Genomic DNA, 18,457 nt, shown 5'->3' with positions numbered 1-18,457 from the left:
TCTCTGGGGGATATTTTGTGCATATCCAGTGAATCCATATGAGCACTAATACAGCAGCTTTCCCTGGAAGAAGTTGGAGCACTGCACAGATCTAATAAGAACGACACAATGTGAAATATAGGGAGAATTACCAAAATGCAACCCAGAGACATGAAATGAGCAAACGCTGTTGGGAAAATGGTACCAACAGACTTGCTCAACCCAAGGTTGCCACAAAACTTCGATTTATGAAAAAACACCATGTCTGTGAAACACAATAAAGTAAAGTACAATAAAACAAGGGATGCTTCTTTATGACATTCTGGAAGAGGCAGAATTTTGTGGAATAGAAAAGGGGTGAAAATATGCAGCTAACAGCAAAGAAATAAAACTCATATGAATAGTCAGATTCTATTTTCAAGCAGAATTCTCTAGTCCAGAAGGAAATTAGAGATACATATAATCTTAATGGCCATTTTCTCTCAACTTTTCTTCACTTCATTTCTTTCTACAGCCAAAATCAGAAAGAAGGTGAATGGTAATATCGTGCCCTAATAATTTAACTTGGAAAGAGAGAGGAATAAAGTATTTCTAAAACTCTATCCTAGGTTCAGCTCACTGCTTAGTTTAGTAGCACTGGACAGACCTTGGCTTGATTCTTAATCCCCCTGTTACTCAGTGTGGGGCTCAAATTTTATAACTTGAGCTTCGGTTTCCTCTTATGTGAGGTTGGTCATATTAGTCACGCATTCTCATGGGTATTGAAATATTTGACGTAGTGCTTGGCACATGCGAAGTGTTTAAAACTTCTAGCTATTGTCATTTTACTCTACATTGTCATTATGCTCTTACTAAAACAGTTGATTGGTTTTTGTTCTTGGGTTTAAGAAAACCCAGAAGTTCCCTAGTTGGTATTTAGTGTGCACATTTACTTCTTCTTGAATAACTCTGGATCTGTTGTTGACAAGCTTCACTATTAGTTCTTTGACATCTATGGATAAAAAAGAATTTTATATTCGGTTCATTATTTATGTAAAGCTACGGAGTCAGTGGCCTACGTAGCTGAATGAGAATCTTAGAAATGGCCATCTCAACAAATGTGCTGACAAAGAAGCACCTACGTATTAAGGCTGTTCTCAAGTAGCAATTTGTTTCCATAGCACCTAAGTGGAGAAAGACAAAATTTCCCATTAGTCCCCCAAAGCAGAAAAATGTTTAAAATTCCAGGATTTGGTAAGGAACAATGATGATATTTTCCAATGTATGTTAAAAGTTGGTTTTAGAATTTTTTTTCTTTGTTCAGTTAACAAAAAGTCATTATTAGGTAGGATTTGAATTCATATGAACATTCACCATGTAAAAAGTTTGATATTTGTTTGAATTACTTTCTTCTCCCCTGGACTAAACATGCAGGTTTCTAAAATCAAAAATGTCATTTTTGCTTAGTTTAGAAGGGAAAATAACATAATGAAAAGGGCAAACATCTCCTTGGTAAATATGAACTTAGGAGGAGGAGCCCCCCAAAATTTCAAGAAGCAAAGTCTGTAAGATCACAAATGAGAAGAGGAAATTTATTGTTTATTCATTTGTTTGTTTAAGAAATGTTTTTTGAGTAACTTGTAAGTACCTGGCACTGTGGTAAATGCACTGGGCATGGAATCCTGTAAAATAGCCCCTGCAGCCAAGAAGCTTCAAGAAGCATTGGAGGAAGACCACAGGGTAGAAAATGTTTCATTAATAAGCAGAAAGAGGATGTTGTGGGAACATCATGGGATGGAAACCATAAGAGAAAGAAAGAAACAAACAAACAAACAAACAAACTGAAGAGAGACATAAAAGAGACTACTCAGAAAAAGCAAAAACGATTTTAATAAAGAAAATGTCCCTCTGAAATCAAACACATTTAATACTTTTATAGTACACTGAAGTTATATCTTGTTCTTTAAAATATCTTTCCTCCAAATGATTCTGAGGCTCAATCACAATTACAGAATACATAAAATTAAGTATATTAACATGACACAATGACTTAGTACTCTATAAAGTACATTATTTATGACTCCACAAGGCACACAGTTTATACAAGTTAATATGGGCTATATGAAGTGTTCTCAGTTTTCAGGTATGTAGCCCTGCTAGCCAGGGTGAACATTCTTTTAACAGTATACTTTGGTGTCCTTCTTTGAAGAATGGACATTGAAAAAGTTAAAAATGAGTTAATATGTAGGCACTGATGTATGGAAAATACACTTTGTGTTTTTATATATTGTAAGCTGGAAATGCCTTTTGAGTCACATATAGATTTATGCTAGAAAGCCTGACAAACACTGAACAGTCTGTGAAGAATAGAAAACATCTTGACCAACAATTCAGATGAATGTAATTCAACCATTTGCTACAATATTAATTTGCTTATTAAATGAATTACTCTGAAATCCTTTGGTTGTCAGGTACCAAAATAATTTTGAAGTTAGAGAACTGCTTTCCCACTTAATTCTTGTGGGTGGCCCAATTCCCCATGATATTCACAGCTGAGAAGTATTTTTTATGCATTTTTATCTCAAGTGATAATCAGGAGCAAATTAAATCCTGTCTTAAATTTAAAAAAGATGCAAACCACTCCTCAGTGACTTCAGACTGTTAGGTCTGCAAGACATAGGCTTAGCTCCACTTCTTGAACGCTGCTTTTGCATGCTGTCACCTCTGTAACAGACTGAAATATGTCTATCATTACATCAGGATTGCCCAACCTAATGACCATCTAATCTAATCAACTCAGGATGGCCTGACCTAATGAGTTTCAGATGTAGTGCTTCTAAAGTCAGTCAATAGTAATACTTTAAAGAAACTTCATTCCAACAAATTAAATATAAAATCTTTGTATTATATGCAGAAGTTCACAAAAAGCACTTCAAGGATGTCTGGTCAAAACTATTGCCAGAAGATTCCAAAGCCCACACATTTTGTCCCAGTGTAATTATGACAGCTATAATAAAAGCAGTAAAAAGCAAGACAGCAAATCTTGGTCTTTCTTACATGATTACAACCTCATTCCCTAGGGGAACAGGTACTGAAAGGATGTTGCAAGTTGTGCTTGTTTTTAGACAGATGTCATCTGGGACAATAAGCTACAGGAGTTTCAGATTTTTTCATTATCATCATTGTTGATTTTCTTAAATGCGACTGGGCTTGCTTGTTTCAAAGAAGTCTTAGAAACATCTGTGTGCATGGTAGACATGGCTATCGTCTCGTAGTCATCATCCCGAGACCGGAAATCACAAAAGTTAAAGAAGAACTGCAAGTCTCTCTGGAAATTTTTGTTCAGGAATCCATAGAATATGGGGTTGACACAAGTGGATATCATTGCCGTCAGATGGCACAGCAGGAATAGTAGATTGTGGTTGCACGTCGCAATGATCTGGTGATTCCAATCAAACACAGTGTTAAAGATGGTCAGGGGCAGCCAGCAGACCGCAAACGCTACCACGATGGACAACAGCATGATGTTGATCCTTTTGGTTTCACTGGACCTGTATTTATTGTCTCTCATCTTGTCCATCATGTTGTTTCTCCTTTTTAAGCGTATATATATCTACAGAGAGACATACACAATAAAGTTCAAATAGAACCACTAATTTAATGTGGAATTCTGTGGAAAGCAGGTTAAAATGGAAATGGTAGGGGGAAACATTCTCTTACCTTGAAGTAGCAAATAAATATAAAACAGAGTGGGCCAAAATACTGCAGCATCAAGAGGAGAGTTGTGTATGACAACCTATGGGAGTCCGATGGAAATTTATCAAAACACACGTATTTGTCCTTGAACGCGTCAAGTGTTACATTCTGGAACGGCTCATCAGTCAATACTTGATAGATGAGGAAAGGTAGAGAAGAAACCACAGCAAGAACCCAAATGACACCAATACCTACGTAAGCATGTCTGTTATTTGGTCTCCACCCTCGTGGGTTGATAATCAGCTGATGGCGCTCCACAGCAATGAGAACCAGAGAGAAAATGGACACGGTGATTGAAACACATTGCACAAAAGGATTCAATTTGCACATTGCCTCACCAAAAACCCAGTGGTCCATTAATGTGTAGACAAATGTGAATGGGAGACACATGATGGCAACTAGCAAGTCTGAGAAGGAAAGGTTCACGATCAGGATATTGGTAACATTTCTCATCTCCTTTTGTTTCAAGATGATTATAATCAAGGCCAGGTTTCCAGACACCCCAAGAATTATTACAGCTCCATAAGCAAGAGCTAATGTAAATATCATGGCCAAGGGCAGATGACAATCATCACTTTCAAAAGCCAAAAACTGGGAATTCTCTGAAAAATTACAGAAGATTGAATGATTTTCAACTTGGGAAAATAATGTTGAATTCATTTTGATTGGTTGGGTTGTTATAGATTACTCTAGACAAATGGAAAATATGTTTCTTCAAAGCAGATCAAATGTTCAGCTTATTCTTAATTCTCCATATTGCAATCCATTTATCAAAATTATTCTCAATTCTTCATTCCCTTGAACTGAACAATCTGTAAAGAGAAAATAACCAATGGCATTACTAATTTTATTACGGGCAGTCAAAATGAATTCTGACTCACAGTACTGTTTTAAGTGAAGACATTGAAATAAATAAACAAAATGTAATCTGTATAAACATCTTTTTAAAATAGCAGAAACAGTGCAAACATTTTGAAAAAAAAAAACTCTTCTAATATTTTTAACTGGACTTGCAATTACCACATTTTGATCCAGCAAAATGTAGTAGTCTGTAAATTAGTAAGGTGTCTATAAATCTCATGCCCAAAGTCTTACATGAACCACTGCTAACAGATTCTGAAACATTGTAAAAATATGAGTGTGTAACAAAAAATTTAATGCACAGATTAACACATAAGCTGTGAAACAAAGGAAAACAACCACAAAAATTTCCCTAATTCTTCCTCTTACTATAGAAATGAACTAATTCATTAAGTTGTACGAATAGCTCCACCATATACTGAACTGCTCTTCAAAGCAGATATTATTTAGAACAATTATGTTCAAAAGGGAATGATCAATACAGGGAAACATCACAAACCTTTGTCATGTGAAGGGCTATGGAAGGGACAGAAGACGTTTAATCCAGAAAAGACTAGGAATGGTATAGATGTCTTCTCATATTTGAATGGGTAGCATGTGCCGTAGGGAGCTGGGCTTAAAATATTATATCTTAACTATACAAGTTAGAAATAGGACCAAGGGAAGTGTAGTACAGGGTATATTAAAAACAAAACAAAACAAATTTCACATCATTATGAGGAACAAAAGTTTAATCAAATGAGATCAACTGCCTGCAAAACTATGGGGTGCTCCATATACAAGAGTTTGCAGCTGCTATGTGAAAGACTTTTGGGGAGCTCTTGCATTGTGTAAGAGATTTAACTGGATATAACTGAAGCTCCTTCTAACTTTAAGGTTCTAGGATTTTATTAATACGTCAGAAGCTTTCAAAGGATTTCTAAGGTTTTATACATTCAAATATCCTCCCTCCCCCCTAGACTGTATACTGATACAATGCAGGGACCTACATTTTTGTGGTAATTTTGATCTTTCACAGCATTTTGTGATATGAAGACTCTTTTCTTACCAACAAGAGAAATTACGGACAGTGGTTTTTTAGAGATTAAAAGCTCCTTTAAAAAAAAAATGTGATTTCCTCCAGATTGCTAAATAAATATATGAGATTCAGGGTTTCTTATGTTAATTAACAGGCCATTGTGCCTGTGTTAAGAAAGGGAATTGCATTTATTTCTTTTTTATGTGAGAATAAAGAAAATCATGCAAATGTACTTCCATTTCAAAGGAGATAGAAATTTAATGAACATTTGCCTTTTAAGTGGTACCTCTAATGAACCCTTCCTTGAGTGTTTTTGCTTTCTAGAATATGAGGTGTTTTTTATTTTAAAACCACAACTTGGCTTTATAAAACTGAAGAATAAAAATAAAGGTTTCTAACATTTAGGGAGAATGGAGGAATTAAGACTAGGAATGATTTCAAGTGTAAACATTTTTAGAAGCATGGCCCTCCCTTCCCCCGTGCAACAACCAATACATAATGGCTCCTCAACTCCTGCAGCCATCACCCTTTCTCTCTCAAGAATGCCCAAGGGTGGAGAATAATCTCTGTCTCTTAGTGTCTGAGAACAAACCTTGAAGAAGTAAGGAATAATCTAACATTTCTTTGCAAATTCCTCACTGAAGAATTCAAGAAAATGTTTGCATCATACTTCATATTCGCGTTGCTCTCAAGATATTCAACATGACTTACTAGTTAATTATGAGTTTCTCTTCATTATTTAAAGTAAAACCAGCATGAGAGGAAAGCGCACCCTCTTTATCGTATGACTTCTCATGGCTCCCTGTCACTACACACCACCAGATGATAACACACTGTGAGTACATTCCTCAGCCCGACACTTGAAGACCTCTCATTTTGCTTCCCTTTGCCTTTCACTTCCTGCTCCAATAGCCCCATGGTGAATGCTCTGTTCCAGGTGGGCCAGTCTCTTCACAGCCCCCCGAGTGCCCCCCAGCCTGTTGGAGCTTCTGCACTCATCTCCGTCTCCGCCATTGCTCTTGCTGGGTGCTCTGGCTCATCACCAATCCAAATGCTACCCATCTTTCAAAGCACCATTTAGCGCCCCTGAATCCTTAACTGGCTCCTCCCAATTATGATAAAATCTCTTTCAGGTAGGTAGTGTATATACCTCATAGCACCTTGCAGACACTAGATTTAGAACAAAAATGTGTTGACTGACATAGTAGGCACATGGTTGGAATAGTAGGTTCTTATGTGAATTAATCCTAACATCAATAACTGAATTCTGTCATAGTCCCTTTACATGCAAGATGGAGGCTAATTACAATAATCATTTTAATAGGTCAGGTATATAGGGGAAAATGTTCCATTTTTGTGTTTAAACAAAGGAACTGTTTCTGAAAGAAAATTCATTCATGCAATAAATATTTACTGAACACTTAGTTTGTGTCAGGCATGGTTTTAGGGGAGACAATAGTGACCTTCTCATTGAGTTTCTAGTCTTGTGGACAAAGAAAGCCAAGAAAAAATAATTTGGTAAAAGGGACAGTATGCCAGATGATAGGTATTATACAGAAAAATAAAGCAAAGAAGGGCCACTGGGGTTGTTGGGAGTTGCACTTTATTACTGGGTGCTAAGGAAGGCCTCAGCTTGCCTGAAAGGATGGCATATGAGCTAAGACTTGAAACTGGTGAGTGAGGAAGCCATGTAGATATGCCAGGGATGGCATCCCATGTGTGTGGAAAGAACAAATGTAAAATCCTTAAGGCTGGACTGTACCTGGCATATTAAACAGCAATGAGAAGTGCAAAAAATAGGAGACAGACTAGTAGAAATTAATTAGAAAGGGTAAGCAGAAGAGGAACGGATTATATAAGACCTTATTCCATGGGTCAGTTTGACTTCTTCTCTGAGAAAGATGAGGAATCCCTGGAGAGTCTCTGGTAAAGGCATGAAGTTAGGTGGCTTGTTTTAAATTATTATTCTAGCTGTTGTTTTCAACAGACTTAAGATAGGAAAGAGAAGTATGGAGATTCATTAAGAGGATAATACAATAATCCAAATTAGAGGTAACAGAGGCACAGACTGAGGTGTTTACTATGGAAAGGAAGAAAAATAGAAATTTTAAATCCATTCACTTATTTTGACAAAATTCAGTACATAATACAGTGTGTGGGCTACAAAGGCAGTTTCTTACAGATGGTTTTAGGTGAATACTGAAATTCAACTCTGATACCTTTGAAATTATATTTGATGGACATGCTCTGGTAAGGAATAGTAGTCTTTCTACTAAGTAGATGTTAACTTAGCTATACAGAGAATGTAAACTATCTTTTTAATTGTTTGCAAAGCCTCCTTTTCTAAGTGCATGTTTGGTAGTCATTCTAGTTTGGTAAAACAGTTCTGCATTGGATAAAATGTGTATTTTCAGGCTACCTTAGTATAACTTCATGAAAGAATAGTTGTCATAAAATAATACCAGGAAAGTATTTGCATATATTATCTTTGCAAAAGAAAATAATTTGATATTTACTATCCCAATATTTAAAATAAGATATGAAGCTACAGACATTGCAAAAATTAAAGGTTATTAAACCTCAATACAACTGTTATGAGCAATTAGAGACAAAATAGAGATACTACATACATCACCAGTTGGAAACTTGGCCCCTTTCCAAAGGGAAATTTCCTTCTCCTTTCCAATGAGAACGCTGGCCTTTCACTGCTTGCCGTTCTTAGTGATGTTACTACCTGAAAATACACGTTCCTGGTCATAGTCTGCAGCAGATAAATTTTTTCATATCCTCAGAACTGGCTGTTCACCCTTACTTGTTTTGGAAAAGAAATGCCACCCTTGTTACATACAGCCTCCCAAAGTTACTGCTGGTTTATCTACCTGAGTTACGTAATTCCCTGTTCTTTCCTCTCCTGGTGCAACAGACAGCTGCCTTAAAACGATAAGGGAAGACTCAGAATGCAGTAGTCACCCACCAAAAAGCACTCACGATTTAGCCATAGGTGGGCAACAGGGCTGGATAGCTTTCAGCTCTCTTTACCAGTGAAGCATTCTAGAGTCTTGGGGCTGCCAGATACTCCTCCTTGGTTTCCGTCCAGGGAAAGAGCCCCAAGCTCCGCACGCCCACCCTGCCTGGGTGCCACCTAGCGACTTAGGCTTTTGCACAGAATCCAGGTACGCATGGCAAACCTGAGCGGGGGGGGGGGGGGGGGGGGGGGGGGGGGGGCGGGGAAGAAAAAGTGAAAAGAAATGTCAAAACACACTCCCTCTTCCCTTCCTCTAGGTTTTTCCTGTGCTCCTGCAGTTACCAAAGAATGAAATGGCATGGTTAAATCAAAATTCCTATTGTTATGTGCCCACCTTTTCATATTGTGTAACTAGGTGAATTGTCCCAAATCTTCCTCATCCGTAACCTGCCCACCTTCTCCCGCCCCCCCCCCACACCCGTTTGCCACCCATCTATCAAGGAACATCTCTACCCGTGATGATGAGACTGGCAAAAAAAACATCCAAACCAACCAAAAATAAAAAAGAAGCAGAGCCGAAACTCAGTCTGTTCTCTGTGGACTAACGCCAGTTCTTAAAACATTCACCTCTCTCTAGTCTACCTGGAGACCAACGGAACACTCTTAAACCACCTGTACCTCCAGTCTATGCCCAATCTCCTAATCCTGCCAGGGTCCATCATCGGTGTTCTAAAAGGAGCTGAAGAGTTCGCTGAAATAAAAGAATAGGGCTCGGGGTGTCTACCAGGGCGCAGTGACAAACTGGAAGAGTCAGCACCGAGGGAGAGGGGCTCCATTCCAGCCCAGACGCGGGGAACCGTTAAATGTCCGGGGGACCGTGCCTGCGTCCGGGTCCGCGGCCGCGCGGACAAGCCCGAGCCTCCGCCGTCTTCCCGCGGGACACGTGCGGCGCGAGGGCCACTAAGGTGGACCACCGGTCAAACCCACCGTTCCCCAGACCATCCCAGCGACCCGTTCCTCCGCGCCAACTCCAGCGCGGCCGCCCGGGCAGCCAGCTCCAGAAAAACGCAAAAGATGAGCGAGGTCAGCGGAAGACGGCCTTACGAGAACCCCAGGAGGGGAGAACTCATATCGCGGTGCAGAAACCCTGGGGGAGCAGGGTGTGCGGATGCCGCCAACTCCCAGTTACTAACGTCGGCCGACACCCACAGGCAGGAGTCCCGGAGGTGTCCGATCTTCTGCTGCACCTTGCGACCTGCCTGCACCGGGAGCCCAACTGAAAGGCTTGACTATGCCCCACCTCGGTTTCGCAGAGTCAATTTCGGGCACTCGCACGTTGTTTCTTCCTCTCTCATCCCTCACGCCATCAATGAGAGATTTCCAAAAAGTCCCTTAAAAGGTGTAAACTCGAAACTTACCCTCTGTTGGATTCATCTTTCTCGCCCGTTTATTAAAGTGGGAAGAATGGTAATGGAAGGGAGCAGAGAGGGGAGAAAAGATCCGTTGGTATTTCTCCTGCTCAAATCCTAAAGATTGATGAAGATAGGAAGAGACGCCCCCTTAAAGCCGAACTCCACCTCATCCCCGGATCACGTGACGGCGCCCCGCGAGTAGCGCCTGATGCCCCCCCCCCAGGCACCTCAGCTTGGATATACACCTCGGGGGTGCGTTGCCTAGGAATTCTGGAAAGAAAAGCAATTAAACATATCCACACATTGTTAGACACATACGCACGGTGCAGAGGAAAGTAAGCTCTCATCCCTGCCCTCCTTAACTCCCGGGAAGGCAAGACAATTTTACGAGGCTTTTACAAAGTCAGCGCCACGGTTTCCCTTTGTTTGCAGGTCAGTGCCATCTTGTGGCCGAAGTTATAACCGGCTGAAATGTTGGAGCGTCAGCCGAACTCAAGAGTGAAAGGGATTGTTATGCAGAAGAATAGGAAACGTGAAATTCACCGCAACAATGCCACTAATAGGTTTCTCGCTTTCTTTTGTATATTTCCGTTTGTATATTTCTCACACCAGTGCCGAGAAGGTTTTTCCCCATTTTAAAAGCGAACAAAGAGAAAACCTTACAAAAAAAAAAAAAAAGGTAGCAAATCTCGGATGAGATAGCCTGGCCCTGTATTCCTTCTTTCTTTCCACTGAGAAAATGCTGTCAGGTTTGTTCCCAGTGCCTCGCTGCTTTTTTTAGGAGAGCACGATGAACTGAACATCTCCCTGGTGGTCAAAAAAGAGTCAATGCCATTTCCTCGGTGCTTAGTCTACTGCTGTACTGAACGTTATGCAGAAAAGAACGGAATGTACAGAAGAGTACATTGACGGTGGCAAAACCATCATGGTGCCCGGTGATTCTGGATAATTACTGATACACTGATCTTAGATGTTTTACATAGTTGTGTTCTACTTTGAAAAACCAAAGGTGTGTAATTTCACAAACACATGTACGCAAAAATTATTTACTGGTGAGGATGAATACAACTTCTTTCAAATCAAGCTGCCAGAAAATAAAAAGTGTTCCTAATAAAGGTATAGGACACTGCCTAGGATACGCATAAAAGTTTTATTACATAACAACTATGATTGCATTCTGTCTTCAAACTAAAAACAAAACAAAATTCCAAGAAAAATGGAATGCCCTGAACTTTACACTGTTAAAAAATGCTTTCTTTCTCTATTAGGCAAAGTAAACACTATTTAAAGTTCAGTATAAGTCATAGCTGGTTTATTTATATAGTGATATAAACATCTCTTTTTCCCCCCCAGGAAATCTTTCTAAAATATTTGTCATTAGACATATTTTTGTACAGTTGAAAAGGGTGTGTGATCAAGAATTAAAATATCATGGTCATGTAATAAATGAGCTATAATAATAGATGTGAGCATACATTTTACAAAATCCTACTACTGGCTAAACAGTAAAATGGCGTATGTATTTTCTTTTTTTATTCTTTTCTTTTTTTTTAACCAAGGATGAACATATAAAGCCTAACTTAAGAAGTTCAGTTCTTTTAAAGAGCAATAACTCTTTAGGTTTCTTGTCACCTTTTGTCTACTCCATTCCCTCAAGTCACATTCTGAGAAGCAAGTTTACCCCCAAGGTTCTGATATCAGATTGGCTGTTTTCAGTCTGCTGCAAGAATTACAAATGAAATCATCTAATTTTCTTTGAAGAATACATTTTTATGTAACCATTTTTGCTATGTCAGCAAATTTTGGAGTTGAAAATATAATCTGGACTCGTTAGACACTTTCTGTATTTCCCAAGAATGCTATAATAATGCTCAAACTACTATGGCCAGTGTATTTTATCACTTTATTAACTGAATTGCTATAAAGTGTCCCCCATAAGGCAAATTTATAAAGCTGCATTCTTGAAATATTAATATAAATACCAATCTTTGAAAGATCATTGGTCTCAAAGACTTTTCTATGTCAATTTTTGTGGTACAAAAAAGTTTTGAAATGCTCAACAACATAGCAAGTTACATAATTCTCTAGGAATATCATTTATTAAGTACTTTTCCAAAGTGTAAAATATAAATAAAAATTTTAAAAGTGTAAAATAAAAAAATTAGCATTGTATAGTAGCCAAATACAACATAAGATCCTCTTATAATGTAATCTTATGGAAGGTTTGACATAAAGTAATCTGAGTTCCTCAGAAGACATGTGTTAAAGAGTAATCTGAATTCTTCAAAAGATGTATTAAAGAGACTATATGTGTGAAATAAAGATAACTTCTTCTTCTACTCTTAAATGAACAGCCAGTTGCATACTTTCTTATTTGGGATTCAAACTAGATAAAACCTCACCTTTGCTAGGGAGAGAGAACTTTTTCCATTTTGTGTATTTCCTTCTGAAATTTCATAGCCGTCTGACCTATAAACCATGCTAGGAGAATTAAATTAATGACATGTTTTCATGTTCTCTTGGGCAAGTCTTTTGTTCTGTCATTTAAACAGAAGAATAGGCTCTACTCATTAAATCTCTGCAGACCTTAGTTTTATCATCTAAAAAATGGTCTGGCCCTTTAAATTGCATGATTCAATGACTGCATAGATAAAAGTGTATCATTATACTTGCTGATGGAATTTATCCATTGTAACTACTTTATTGGTCTCCTGATGAATTTCTGCTGCAAGGGTTAAAGATTCTAAAATGCTATTAGGTCTTGATACAGGAAAGTTGTCATAAATTATGACTCAGAAAAATCTTGATAGGCATTAAACTACATGTGAAAACTAGAAAGTGGATGACATTGTAGGAGAAAATTCCATCAGGGTAAAACTTGTATGAACCACGTTGGTGAATAAGTTCATATTCTATTCATTAATTAGGTGCCAGTTTTTCCACTTTCTGTAACTTACCTATTACATTTATTTGAATTGATGATGTCATAGAATATAGATTGCAACATTATTTTATGGACCACGGAGGAAGAAAGAAAATGCTTCCAATAAAGCAAAGACACAAAAGCAATTGTAAATGAATCTCAAAGTCAGGGTACTAAAATATTTTTTAAAATCCTCATCTTAGAACCAATGAAATATAGGAGGCAAAGAGTTTTGACTAAATTGGTTAGTCCAATCAAATGGTCAATACAATCACTTAATTCAATTGTCTTTTTGAGAATTAACTCGCAGAAAGAAGTAACAATTAATTTAGTGAAAATGTTAGTATACAAGTATGTAGGCAAACAATTCAATTACCTTCTTTGTGCAGAGAAGCTAAGTAATATTTATGGATTTGTTATTGATTTGATTTGAACTGAGAATGCACTTCAAGAAAGTTCTCATTTCGTTACATAGACTACAAATTCAGAGCATTTGTTTTAAAATTCTCAGAATAAGACTCTAGAGGACTAGGGTCTTAAAACTATTTAGTAAATAAATATCCAAACATTCTCTTGCAGATCTCACCTTGTCCAACACCCTTTATACATCCAACCAAAGTGTAATGTTATTTTACAAAAGTGTCACATTGTGTATTTATTACATGGTATAATGAACAGAGCTTTGTCATTGTTACTATTATTGCTTTTGATTAGAATTATTACTATTCCCTTCTTATCTCTTTCCAAAGGTATGAGAAGCGCTAGTTTGAACGCGCCTCTAAACCTGCCATCATCTATGACCAATACCTCCGACAGTTCATCTTGCCCCACTTCCACCTCCCACCACCCCCATCCTGAAATCTCAGCCTTAATATTAGACCCTTTCACAACACAACACAACACAACACAACACAACACAACACAACAGGCAGCCAACATCAGTAGATCAGACTTGGTTCCATGATGTAAAGCTACTTCACGTCCCTGAGATAGGGCAATTTTTCCTAAAGGAAAAAAACAAACAAACAAGACTCCTTATGTCCACATAAACAACTTCACAAACTGGCACAAAGGTGGTATGAAGTGTTCCCAGGCATCACTTTGCTTAGGTAAGTATCCCATCTTCATTCCTTTGTTTAAAGTCTAGCTATTGCTTTTCTTTCTCCAGATACATATAAATTTAGAAAGAGAATAAATATCCAAGGATGAGCTGGGGTACAATTGGACTCTTCTGAACCCAGGAAATTGCTTGGCTACCATTCTCTACGCATAGCAGCATAAAGGTAAAAATAACCAAACTGCACAGATTATCCAAAACTTTAGCTGAAGGACACCTAGGTGGTTCAATCCGTTAAGTTGTCTGCCTTCAACTCAGGTCATCATCCCAGGGTCCTGGGATCGAGCCCTACATCGGGCTCCCTGCCCTTCTCCCTCTCCTTCTGCCTGCCACTCCCCTGCTTATGTTCTCTCTCTCTCTCTCTCAGACAAATAAATAAATACAATCTTTAAAAAAAAAAAAAACCCTTAGCTGAGCCTTAAATACTATCCAGAAATTCTTGGGCTTGAGTGACTTTCAGTTTCTCTCCTTTGAGAAGTTATTTCAAATTGTCACCCTTCTCCCCCAGTCTCCTATCTTCTACCGAGAAACTCTCAGTTTCTAGATTCCTCCTTCCATCTGAATTAAGTAAAAACCATAGGACATTTACTCCCTCACTTCTGCATTCCTCATTTCAGCAGCGACTCCTCTGCCCCAGCTGTTTCAGCCCCCAGGCTTTGAGTCAGCCTAGCCCAGATTTCCCAGCTGACGCCCCAAACACCATGTGACAGAGATAAGCCACCACCACTGTGCTCTCCCACTCAATCCATGAGCATAAAATCCATGAGCGAGTTGTTGTTTTACTCCACTAAATTTGGGAGGCTTGTTACACAATAATATAACTGTAACACCTGTTTATTCAACAATTCAGTTTTCTTGGCGCAACACTAAAATGAAAACAAAAATAAAATTTCTCACTCTTGCATTGTAACTCCCTCACCCATGTCAAAGCTTCTGTAGCTCCCTTCTCTTTCCTGGTAACTTTTCCAAAACTGAACATTTACTGTCCCCTTATTTGCCCTTCAGATATGGCCCACCTGAAACCACCTCTGCCCATTAACACCAATGATCAAAGCCAGTGGAAACAATTCAGACATTATTATATTTATTCTTTATGTTGGTTTGACTCTCTTGACCTTCCTATGCTCTTGGAATTTTCTTTTCCTTTGACTTCATGAACTCCACACTTCAGGCTTTTCTCATTCCTTACTGCTTGTTCCTCAGTTTTCTCTCTCAAGATCTACTTCTTANGCTGTCTCTCTCTACTTCTTAAGTGGCTCATGCTATATAAATGGGCCCGAGATGGCACCTGCGTATTAGCCTAAAATGCCCCCCCATATTGTTTTCTCCTTCACACAGCAGGCTAGGACTATTGGCCCAAAGCCNACTTCTTAAGTGGCTCATGCTATATAAATGGGCCCGAGATGGCACCTGTGTATTAGCCTAAAATGCCCCCCCATATTGTTTTCTCCTTCACACAGCAGGCTAGGACTATTGGCCCAAAGCCAGACAGCCCCAAACTCAAATTCTCACATATCTAATTGCTTTAAATGTAATCCAAATAAATATATTTTTAACCAGTTAGAGGCCATCTACTTTTCATACCCTGAGAAACTGCACCCTCATCTGTTAACCATAGATAAAAGAAATCCTGTAGCCATGAGAAACACCAAACTGCTGTTGCCCTTTAGAGCTCTGTGAACCAAGTCTCTCCACTAGCTACTGAGTGATATCACCTAGGCAAGTGAGCCCACTCTCTATTTTCCCCCTCTCCCCAAGAGTCCTCTGTCCTATGTCCCTTCTGGATGGTAGCACCATGCTGTTGTCTTTGGAAAATCTCTTGCCTGGAGAACCTTCCCCTGTCGTGCAACACTGTCCAAGACCACTCCCAAAAAGCTTGTGTGCTACTGCTTTTCGTGGTCCTTTCATTTCCTTGATTGACCTGAAATCCCCAAATTTACCAGAGATCTCATTCTTAATCTTCTCCTTTTTTTTAAACCTAATGCATAATCATAACCTCTGTCACCAATTATATGCCTATATGCTCACAACCCTACATTTCTATCTAAAGGACAGATCCCTCTCAGGCTTCCTTGGCAAATGTGCTTCCCAGCTGGTGAACAGGAATCTCAGTCTTGTCATCATCTCCATCCCTCAAACCAGAATCTAAGAACTATCCTGTGTTTGTCTCTCACACTCTCAAATTCAATTGCTCACACATTCCCATTGATTTTACCCCTTAAACATCTCTCAAATGTGTTTTGTCACACCATCGAACTCTACTTAGTTCTCTGCTAAATGGACCTTCTGCCTCAGTGGTTTTCACAATGGTCCAATTATACCCCTCCCCAGCTTAAATAGTCTAGTTGCTCTCCAGACCCTTCAAGTACAATGTCCTTTTAACCAATATTTTCAGTATCTTCCTCTACCACTTCCCACACACTCAGTCATACCAAACTCTCTGTGCTTCTTTCTTACATCTGCTCTCACCTTCATGCTATTTCCCCACTTCTTACTTACCCTTCCCTGCCATCCGGGGATTCAACTCTCACCAATTCCTCAAATCTCAATTCAAGTAGCTTCTCAACTACGAAGCCCTCTTTTATTCTCTCCCTCTCTCCAAATGCCCCCATAGGCTGAATGTGCCTTATTCATGTTCCTGAAGCACTCTAAGTTTATTTCCAACATAGAATTTAGTACACTAGATATAATTAATTGTTTATTTGCACAGAACCACACTGTGGTCTCTGGAAGGCAGTGACTACTTTTTTCACTTCTTTGAACTCACAGCTTAGAATTCTATCTGTTATATCACAAGATATTGAAAAAAGTTCTGTTGAAGGATTGAAGAACAAAGAATAAGGTAGGATAACATAAATTATGAACATCATAAATCAAGCCCATTTGTTCATCCGAAACATTTAAAACTGTCTTGGGCATTTTAGTTATGGAGGATTACTGCTCCTTTATACATGCACATAACACGTGTGTGTGTGTGCATTTACATATATGTAAATTCTACATATATTTTATACATATATATGCTTACTATATTCTTCTCTTGATGATTCTTCTCATTCTTTAAATTTTCTTTATGTGTTAATTCTGCTTTCCCTAGTAAGTATAAACTTGAAAAATGAATCCTATTGCCTTTAAAAATGCATATAATGTCCAGCAGAAAAATGTCTTATAAGTTTTTCTACCTACCCACTTTTAAAAGCTGAATTACCTGTGAGCATGAAAAGAGTAAGAACATGGTAACAGATTCCTTTTTGAAGAGCCTGTCATTTAACCACATCAACTTTTTATTCTGGGCTTATGCTTTGAACAGTTCTCTAAACATTCTTTTTAAAGACTATTCAAAACAAACCAACATATCAAAAACAAACTATTTCTCTTTCACTTCCACTTAAATATAGTGAAGCTATATTTAGACTTATAAGTAGATTTAAAATACTAACCATGAAAACTTAGCTAAGAAATGAAAATTTATTTTTAAAAAGCATTATTGGGGGATACTTATCAACAACACCACTTTTTGTTTTGATTTACAAAAGGGAAGAATGTATGGCCTACCTATGGATTTACATGATAGCAATATTATGTCTCCAAAAGAATCTACGTTCTCTTCTTTTATATTTTTTGTGCTGTGATTTTTAAAATAATATAATTAGATGAAGAATCATCTGTTGATATGTAGGACATCCACAACTTTTTAAAAGAATGAATCAAGTATCATTATGTAGTTATTATAGCTGCGGGGAAGAGAATGTGCCAGTAAAAATGGAAAGCTATCAACAGTATTTCTTTTTTTCTTTTTTTCTAATATGGAGAGAATCAATTTCTATAACCATCAAATTTTTCTCAAGATCCAGAAAGTTTCTCTTTCTACACATATATCTATGATGCAAGCTTGTTAATGGCATAGAGTCATAGGTAGTCAGAGCTTAAAGGACACTCCATATCTACCAGTCAAAACATTTCATTTTACACAGAAAGTGAAAACTACAAAAGTCAAGTGTTTTTTCTAAAGCCACACCATTAATTTGGAATAAAACCCGAATGGAATCCAGGTCTTCTGACAAGTATCCATTATACAAATACATCCGCGATATGTGATTGCATAACTATATAGATGCATACAACACGTATGTGTGCATGTATTTTCAACATGGAAAATTTATTGAAAGAAAAAAGAACTGTACATTCTGTCTGGCAATTAGTCACTGAGTTATAGTTAATGATTTAATCATTAGGGAATCAAAAGGAAAGATAAAGTATTGCTTAAGTAGCAAAGTGCTAACTGGGGATGTACTGCATGTTGACTAAGATAAGAAAATAAAAATTATAAAAAAGAAAGTAGCAAAGTGCTTGTCAGAAGAAGACAATTATATGTTTATCCCCTTAGGACCTCAAAATTATCTTTGAATTCTCTGGGAAAATGGTTCTATGCACCCAAAACTTTGGG

The 18,457-nt window shown here is 38.1% G+C and overlaps 1 protein-coding gene across 4 annotated transcripts; it reads right to left on the bottom strand.

Annotated features, from left to right (window-relative positions):
- Positions 1 to 1,831: 1,831 nt before the first annotated feature.
- NPY1R (neuropeptide Y receptor Y1) lies at positions 1,832 to 10,249 on the bottom strand. Of its 4 annotated transcripts, none has more exons than XM_019808244.2 (4): positions 9,977 to 10,249; positions 8,224 to 8,327; positions 3,679 to 4,526; positions 1,832 to 3,571 (listed from the first exon to the last, which is right to left on the bottom strand). In XM_019808244.2, the coding sequence occupies exons 3-4, from the start codon at positions 4,372 to 4,374 to the stop codon at positions 3,119 to 3,121; spliced, it is 1,149 nt and encodes a 382-aa protein (XP_019663803.1). In that variant the 5' UTR covers positions 4,375 to 4,526; positions 8,224 to 8,327; positions 9,977 to 10,249; the 3' UTR covers positions 1,832 to 3,118. The 4 variants fall into 4 exon arrangements, with proteins under 4 accessions (XP_019663803.1, XP_034517318.1, XP_034517315.1 ...); XM_034661427.1 differs by lacking the exon at positions 9,977 to 10,249 and adding an exon at positions 8,568 to 8,788; XM_034661424.1 differs by lacking the exon at positions 9,977 to 10,249 and adding an exon at positions 8,582 to 8,788.
- Between the last annotated feature and the right edge of the window lie 8,208 nt (positions 10,250 to 18,457).

The sequence above is a fragment of the Ailuropoda melanoleuca genome, chromosome 5, assembly GCF_002007445.2.
Source record: "Ailuropoda melanoleuca isolate Jingjing chromosome 5, ASM200744v2, whole genome shotgun sequence".
Taxonomy (NCBI): domain Eukaryota; kingdom Metazoa; phylum Chordata; class Mammalia; order Carnivora; family Ursidae; genus Ailuropoda; species Ailuropoda melanoleuca.
This window is presented reverse-complemented; position numbering and strand designations above follow the sequence as displayed.

Coding starts and splice junctions, on each gene's coding strand:
- NPY1R (XM_019808244.2), bottom strand. CDS start 4,374: ATGAATTCAACATTATTTTCCCAAGTTGAAAATCATTCAATCTTCTGT. Junction 3,572..3,678: donor TATTTATTTGCTACTTCAAG/GTAAGAGAATGT, acceptor GTCTCTCTGTAG/ATATATATACGCTTAAAAAG.